Here is a 7,829-nt window from a genome sequence, read left to right on the forward strand (position 1 = left end):
AGCCCAGTGATTTTCACACTGTTTTTAGCCACGGACCCTTTTGTTCAAATGAAACCTTAAGTGGAAGCGTAACATTTCAGGCAGATAAAGAGGCGGGCTCTGCCGGAGGGAGGGAGCAGTGGGAGTGGGGCTGGAGGCGCCAGCTGGGATCTGTCCTTCTGTCCTCTGTTCCCGCCAGAGCTCAGAGGAGCCCGCCCCGCAGGGCATCTGGGAAACCACAGACCGGTTGACCCAGGCTTGCCAGGCGCTGACGTGGGTCCGCCACTGCTAAGTGCTTATCAAGCCAGCCGGACGCCGTGCCGTGGGGAGGGGCTCGCGGAGGCTTCACAGGTCCTCCAGGGAGGGGCTCTCAGTGGTCCGCAGCAGCGACAGCAGGTTCAGGGCCGAGACACCGGGCACGTGGCCGGCAGAGACCAGCAGCATCCTCACCAGGCGCCGTGCCATGGTGGCGTGGAAGTCTTCTGTCTGAGAGGGAAGGCGGAGGGCAGTGGTGAGCCGGGCTGGCGGCCTGCCCTGCTCCCTCTCACCGAAGCAGCTGCACAGGCCACTGGGGACCCAGGAGCTGGCAACACGGGGCCACTCGGAGCTCCACTGCCCGCCCCAGCCATGCCCCCACCTGCCCTGTTCACAGCACACCTCACAGAGCGGCTTCCAACCCTTAGCTCACTGAATCCTTCAAACGACCTTCGCAAAAAGACCCCCAGAACTGACCCCCGCTCCAGAGGCAACGGGCCTGAGCAAGCAAGGCTCAGGGGGCTGAGGAAACGGTCCAGGGTCATACAGTTAGTGACCGTGCAGCCGGAGACTGAGCCAGGCCGCCCTCAAGCGTGCCCAGGCTGCAGAGCCACAAAGGCTCACAAACCCGGGGCCAGGAAGACACTCAGAGGGACGGGAAGGAGAAGAGGACAGAGGGGGTCCTCGGTGCCATAAACAAGAGTCGCTTTATCAGGCAGGCAAAGGGCTGGTGGGCACAGGGGAGCTGCAGGACCAGGCCAGGGCACCAAGGCGGTTCTAGGCCTTGGCCTTATCCTGGCGCCCGGCAGAAAGAGGTGACCTAGAAACACGCTGGGAGAACAAATGGTGAGGGCCAGATGTCTGCCCCCCGCCTGCTTGAACTGGGAGAAGAGGGGTGGCAGCCCCCAGCCCGTCGCCCAAACTAGGAACAGGGGCATCCTGGGCTCCTCCTGCTCTCATCCTGCCACTTTCACCCGTGACCCTGTGGTACAAACCCAGTGGTAACTGCCCAGTCCTCAGCTCACTGGCCCTCTCACTAACACCTGCCAGGGCTGTTCCCTCCCTCCTTCCTGAAACTCTTTTCCACCCCCCTTCCAGGGCCCCGGGGTCCCTGGGTGGCACGAACGGTTAACACACTCAACCCACACATCACACTCCAGGGACAAGTCTGACCACATCGTCCCTCTGCTCAGTCACCTGCAGGAGGGAATGATCTATCTCGCTGCACTTGGAGAGGACGGGCACTGTCTGAGTCACCTGTGTCCCCAGGGACGAGCACAGGGCCTAGGAAGGGACCTCACTGGGTGAATCACACCCTTCCCCCGGCGCACTTCCTCATCTGTAAAACGGGCCAATGGCTCCTGCCATGCAGGCCGGGCTCAGAGCCGGGGGTGCAGGTGTGTGAAAAGGACGGCACAGGTGTGAGGAGTGAGGACTGTCCAGACGCCGGGGGTTTCACCTGAGGGAACGGCAGGCCTATGTTCTGAGCAGGTGTTTCTGCAGGCTGCTGCTGCCGGGCCAGACGGGGCCTCCTGTGCTCAGTTAGCCAAGGGGTCCAACAGGCCTTTTCTGGAGAGGTCTCTCAGGCTTGACAAGAACTTGGACCTGGTATGGCCTGCCACCTCATGGCTACACACAGCACTGCACCCTCTCAAGGTCACCAAACCCAAAGCAAACCCGATGCTGTCATTCTGATCCACGGGGACACTACAGGACAGAGTAGAACTGTCCCGTAGGGTTTCCTAGGCTGTGGGTCTTTATGGACGCAGACTGCTACATCTTCCTGCTGTGGAGTAGCTGGCAGATTCGAACCACTGACCTTCCGGTTGGCAGCTGCCTTTCTTCAGCAACTCAGCACTTAACCACTGAACCAACAGGGTTCCTTGAGAGCAGAACTGGCCCATAGGGTTTCCTAGGCTGTAATCTTTACAGAAGCAGAGCGCCACATCCTCCCCCTGCAGAGGCTGGTGGGTTGGAACCACCGACCTTTCAGTTAGCAGCCGACTGCTTAACCACTTTGCCACCAGGGCTCCTTCGGCCGGTCCCACAGCTGGCTGAATGGCCACCCACAGACATCCGAGATGTGGAGCAGAGATGAGGATACCTTTTCACAGATTCAGAAACAAAGGCTGTGGGGAAGGGGGTGACTTGTTCAAGGCACACAGGCAGAAGGCACAACGCAGACAGACGTGTGACAGCCTGCTCCTACCACCTCCTTGGAGCTGTGTGACTGGGGAGACCTTGGCTGGAACTGCGGCACAGGCCTGAATCCGAGGAGATTCGCAATCCAGGGAGGTAAGGGGGACAGGAGGCTACCCCAGTTCACGAGGTGGACATGACGCTCGGTTCACGGTGCTTAGATCTCAGAGAAGTGTGAGATATGAGTACGGGGCGACAAACACACACACGTGTGATCTAGTTCTAAGTGCAGAGCAGACCGAGCTAGACAAAAGCAAGGAGCAGGAGGGGGGCCCAGCTCCTAAGAGGCACCCCCATTTTACAGCTGTACACCCTGACTGACGCCTAGGGTGACCTGCCCAGGGAATGGAAAAGCCAGGATTCAAACCAGCCTGCATTCAAAGCACCTCCCTCAGTGCCCCACAATCCTCAGGCAACACTCCCAAGATGCCCACCGGGGCTGCCTGGCCCTGTCCCACCCACGCACCCCTGGCGACTTCCTGGGGGTCTCACCTTCAGGTCACAGAAGAGCAGGGGGCTGCGGTAGGTGCGGGCCAGCTTCATGACGGTGTCGCGGTGAACGCTGCAGTGGCTCTCCTCGCCGGCTGCAAAGAGGCTGCGAGTGTTACCGGGCAGTGACCGCCACCTCGACTCTTCCAGCTCCGAGCCCCGGAGCACGGGCCAGTCCCTCCCTCCCCCTCTCCGGGGCTCTGGGCTGGCCGTCCTGCTCCCCCTTCTTTTCGGGGCAGCCAGGAAGGTCCAGGTCATTTGGACGTGAGGCTCGTCATCTTTAGAGTCAGGATAATGGTGGCCCCATTACCCTCAGTGAATGAGGATCCGGGAATTCGCTGGCCTTCTTTGGCTCACTGATGCCGACTGACAACACTCTGGGGCAGCCTGGCCCCCCACCCCAGGGAGCTCCCAGTGCCCACCCAGGCGATCAGGGACGGTGGAAGGGTGGGAGTATTCTGACAGACTGGAGGCCGCTGAGACAGACTGGGCAGGACGGCTTATCCCAGGAGGTGACCACTGAGCTGTGACTGGAGGTGCTCATGGAGGTCAGCTAGACACAGAGCAAAAGTGTATTGCGAGAAGCCGTGGGGCACGATCCTAAAGAGGGGAGGCTCTGAAGGACCGCATCGAGATGGGCATCTTCCACTTTTTAACCCTGCGGCCCCGGGCATGTTACTCAGCCTCGGGACCTCTGTCTTCTCAGCCATAGTGGTGAGTGCCCAGTAAAGGTTAAAAAACAAGAAACGTAAAACCTCCAGTTGCTGTCAAGTTGGTTCCGACTCACGGCCACCCCATGTGTACCAGCAGAGAACGGACCCCTCCTTGGGTTTCCGAGGCGGTATCACTACAGAAGTAGATTACCCAAGCATCCTGTCGAGGAGTGGCTGGTGGGTTTGAACCGCCAGCCTTCTGGTTAGCAGTCAAATGCCTTAGGCACTGTGCCACCAGGGCTCCTATTTGTAAGCAGAACACCAGGCCTTCCTTCGTCGGGACCTCTGACTGTATGCGAACTATCGACCTTCCAATTAGCGGCCGAACACGTCACTGTCTGCACCACCCGGGGTCTCCCAGTGACGGTCAGCTAGTACTCTTTCCACCGTCACTATCACAAAGTCTCAGGAACAGCGGGACATGTTCAGAGAACTAACCCTGACCCAAATTGCGGGTGGGCGAGTGGCGATGAGGCTGGACAGGAAGTAGAGGACAAACTGCCAAAGCTTTCGTGCCTTTACCGTGTTTCACTCTGAGGGCCACCAGGAGGCGCCAGGCAGCTCAAAGCAGCAGCCCGGTCACCTGCTCAGACTCGCTTTCAGAAAGAGTGACATCAGCAGGTCCTGTCCTTTCCATCACCCAGGCTGCCCCTGCACAGCCCTCGGGGCAGGGGTGAGGGGCACAGCGGGCAGTGCCAGGCGGGGGGCACACTCACCGCCCGTGGCCAGGAAGCACACCTTCCCCAGGAAGAAGCTGGCATCCACGTGGCACAAGGATTCTTCGACGTTCTGGAGGCTGGAGCCAGGCCAGGGTGAGAGAAAAGCAAAGGACAAAACCTTACAGCAGAGAAAGCAGAAAGGCCCGCTCCTCAGAGGCCAGAGAGGCCGGGGACGCCAGGAGGGCAACTACAGGAAGCAGCCCCACAGCAGGGCTTGGTCTCCTCGCTCTGAAACAACTTCTCATTACAAAGCGATTCGCGCTCGAGAGAGAGAATCGAACGGTAAATGTGTGTGGTAAAAAGTCAGCGTGCTCCTGCCACACTGCCCTTCACTTCCCTCAGGGACGGCTGCCAACACTTTAGAACTTGAACTGCTTTCACACACAAATCTCAGTGCCGCAGAGTCAATTCCGACTCACAGCGCCCCTAGAGGACAGGGCAGAACTGTCCCATAGGTTTTCCAAGGCTGTAATCTTTATGGAAGCCAACTCATTTTTCTCCCACAGAGCAGCTGGTGGATTTGAACTGCCAACCCTTTGGTTAGCAGCTTTAACCAAACTGCCACCAGGGCTCCTTTTAAATACTGATAGGTATTGCCAAACAGCTTTCCGATAAGGTTACAGCAATCTGAAGTTACGCCAATTGTATGAAAACCACCTTTCCCACAAATAAGGGACAGGCAGGCCTCCTGCGCCAACATGGTCATTCATTGGTGTCTGACCATTTTGGTCAGAAGGACGCCTGAGGTCAGCAGCAAAGGGGTGGGGATGGGAAGCAGGGGTCTTGCCCCTATGTGTGGCCATGAAGCAGGACCCTCCAAAGGCTGGATCAGGAGTCCTTCCAGTGAGCAGAGAGGCTCCGTGCAAAAGGCAGCAGATCTGGTGAGCCGGGACGCTGAGGCAACCTGGCCGAGCTCAGCATTTTCTCAGCTGCATTGGAGGCCTGCACCACAGGTGACCGGTCCACCTGGGTAGGGAATGAGGTCTGGGCTTCCCCTGATGCTACAAGGACTTGGTGTCTCCATGCCCCTGGGTTCCCAGGTGTTTCCACCCCAGTCTTGCCTCAAGGCCCGTCACACGACTTGATGTCAGCCCTAACTCCTGGGCTAGACCCTGGTCAGCCGTCCCTCCAGGATGGGGTTGCCTTCAGTCCTTTCCTGGGGTTTCCAGAACCACAGGGAGGCCAAGCTGAGACACAGGCATCACCCATTCCTGCTGCCACTGCTAGGCCTCCAACCTCAACAGGCCTTCACAGTCCTCTGCTCCTTCCCCTTTGACTGGAACATTCTACGTACTCCCATCTTCGCCTGGCTAACTGCTTCTCATCTCCCAGCTGTCGGTTTCAACCAAAGAGTCCACCACAAAGTCTACCCTGACCTCCCATACTGAATCCTCAGCCATCAGATGTCCCGTTTGTGTTCCAGCCCAATGCTACCTTCCTTAAAGCACATATCCCAAGTGCAGTCACTGTTCAGGAGTCTGACCTTCTTCCCCACTGGACGACAAGCCCCTTGAGAATAAAGGATCTGCCTCATTCAACTCTGAGCCTGGTGTCCAGCCTCAGAGAGTATCAGCCACACAAACTGGTGACGCCTCCGGGATTTATCAGTGTCTTACACACTGTACCCTGGTCCACCAGCCCCTCCTTCATCACCCCTTAGGTAAGCCCCAGGCAGTCGTTCCCTGCTTTCTCTCTTTCCCATCCTAAGTGACATCACTGGCCCAGCACACCTGAGCCCTGCCAGGCCCCACCCTCTGACTCTCACCTGTATTTGCTGTGAAGGTTCACCACAAACACAATCAGGTCGAGTCGGGGCCGATTCCCATCAGAGGGCAGAGGGAGGGACCTTGCCAAGTGGCTGGAAAAGAAAAGACAGGACCAGAGGTCTATGGACCCACTTCCCAGGGATGGTTCCCATGCCACGTGGCTTCACAGGGAGGAGGCTGTCAGGGGCTCCTCACCTGTTCATCTGAGGCTCCTCAGGCCAGCACAGAGGGCTGACACCTCCATTCACCTCCATCCCTGCTCCTCCCAGCCCTGTTGGTAGCTCACGATCACCTCCCAGGCTGCTCACACCCCCAGAACTAAGAAGGACCTGAGGGACAGGACACTGGGGCTCTCCCCAAGATGGATCACAGTTCGACTGCTTCATGTCTGGGAATCGCGGGCCCAGACACTAGAGCAGTGCCTCCCTCAGGCTTTGGGTTGGTTAGGTCCCTCCTCATACACCCACAGCTGCCTACATTCTGCCTCATCACACCATCTTCCCTGCTAGATGGTAAGCTCCACGCGGACAGGAAACCTAGAGATCTAGCTCATTGTTTTCACTCCTGGGGCGGAGGCTTGATGCCCAGGGCGCCCTCTATCTCCGCTGAACAGTGTTACACAGGAAGGCGTGGCCCCGCCTCCTGGTAGCTCCCTCCTACCTTCCCCACGTCCACTGAGCAGCAGAAGGACGCTACCCGTCGCAGCTACTTACATCATGAGCTGGGAGGTGCAACTCTCCTTAAGCATCGAATCCGCCAGCTGTTGCAGAACTGCATCCTCGGTGCCCACCAGCTGCGCAGAGAGAGAAGGCGACTGAGTAATGCTCGGGCGCAGCAGTCACTCTGGACCACGCCCTGGAATCCGGAGACACACGGACCAACTGCAGCCGCGACTCCTGGATTCCGATCCCGCCTCGGAGAGCGCCACTTACTGAGAAAGGACTCCCGCGAGGAGGCACAGACTGAGGGCCTGAAGTGGACAACTATTTAGACCGGCTCTGGTCGCTTCCAAGCAACGCTAACTACTCTCCTCGGCCCGTCGTCTGGCCGCTCGGCTTCTCCTAGCGGCCGGACTTCCAACCCCGGAAAATCAAGTCCGTGCTGGACGTTGCCCATCCACCCCACCAATCAGAACCCTCGAAAGAACCTCCACGCACTGATTGGTGGAGGCGTACTGCCGCCTCAGAGAGCGACTACCCAGATTGGTTCAGAGAGTGGGCTTCCCGCCCCCTCCCCACCCCTCCTCCGCCGGGACAGCGCGCTCCAGCTCCTCAGCGCAGAGGGAAGGGTAGCCGAAGCGCAGCTAAGGAAGGAAGGCAAGCAGGGGAAGCGACGTACCAAGATGGTGGCCGTATTCAGCCTAGGCAGCTTGTCCAACGGCCTCAGCACCGACATCCTAGCCACAAGCCGAACCGCCACTCTCGCGAAGCGCGCCCGCCTTTCAAACCGCTCTGAGGCCCACCCTTGGGCGGGGCCGAGGGACACGTGGCCCTTCTCTGGGCGGGGCTTCACCGCGTCCTCTTAAAGGAACCTCCTTTCCTGAGCGAAGTCCCAGCATTGGTCCCAGGCAGATTGCTCCTGACAGGATTGGCGTGAGCCTCGGAGAAAGAAAGCATGCAGTGATTTATTTGTTCACTTTCGTTCAATCGTGTTTATTCACAGTACTTTTAATTCCCTCCAAACCCGCCCCTCCCACGTCTACCCCATCG

The 7,829-nt window shown here is 58.7% G+C and overlaps 1 protein-coding gene across 1 annotated transcript; it reads right to left on the minus strand.

Moving 5' to 3' along the window:
* Positions 1-324: 324 nt before the first annotated feature.
* CENPM (centromere protein M) lies at positions 325-7,581 on the minus strand. Its single transcript, XM_007941713.2, has 6 exons — positions 7,459-7,581; positions 6,834-6,913; positions 6,120-6,212; positions 4,352-4,431; positions 2,926-3,017; positions 325-465 (listed from the first exon to the last, which is right to left on the minus strand). Exons 1-6 carry the CDS (start codon positions 7,513-7,515, stop codon positions 325-327), a joined length of 543 nt encoding a protein of 180 aa, XP_007939904.1. The 5' UTR covers positions 7,516-7,581.
* Positions 7,582-7,829: the final 248 nt, after the last annotated feature.

This window comes from Orycteropus afer, unplaced genomic scaffold (assembly GCF_000298275.1).
Source record: "Orycteropus afer afer isolate SDZICR_OR568_19922 unplaced genomic scaffold, OryAfe1.0 scaffold00083, whole genome shotgun sequence".
Classification (NCBI taxonomy): domain Eukaryota; kingdom Metazoa; phylum Chordata; class Mammalia; order Tubulidentata; family Orycteropodidae; genus Orycteropus; species Orycteropus afer.

What these genes read in the sequence shown, in the direction of transcription:
- CENPM (XM_007941713.2), bottom strand. Translation starts at nt 7,515, where the DNA reads ATGTCGGTGCTGAGGCCGTTGGACAAGCTGCCTAGGCTGAATACGGCC. An exon ending in TGCACCTCCCAGCTCATGAT is followed by an intron (nt 6,213 to 6,833) that starts GTAAGTAGCTGC and finishes TTTCTTTTCCAG; the next exon opens with CCACTTGGCAAGGTCCCTCC. An exon ending in GTGCTTCCTGGCCACGGGCG is followed by an intron (nt 3,018 to 4,351) that starts GTGAGTGTGCCC and finishes GCCTCTTTGCAG; the next exon opens with CCGGCGAGGAGAGCCACTGC.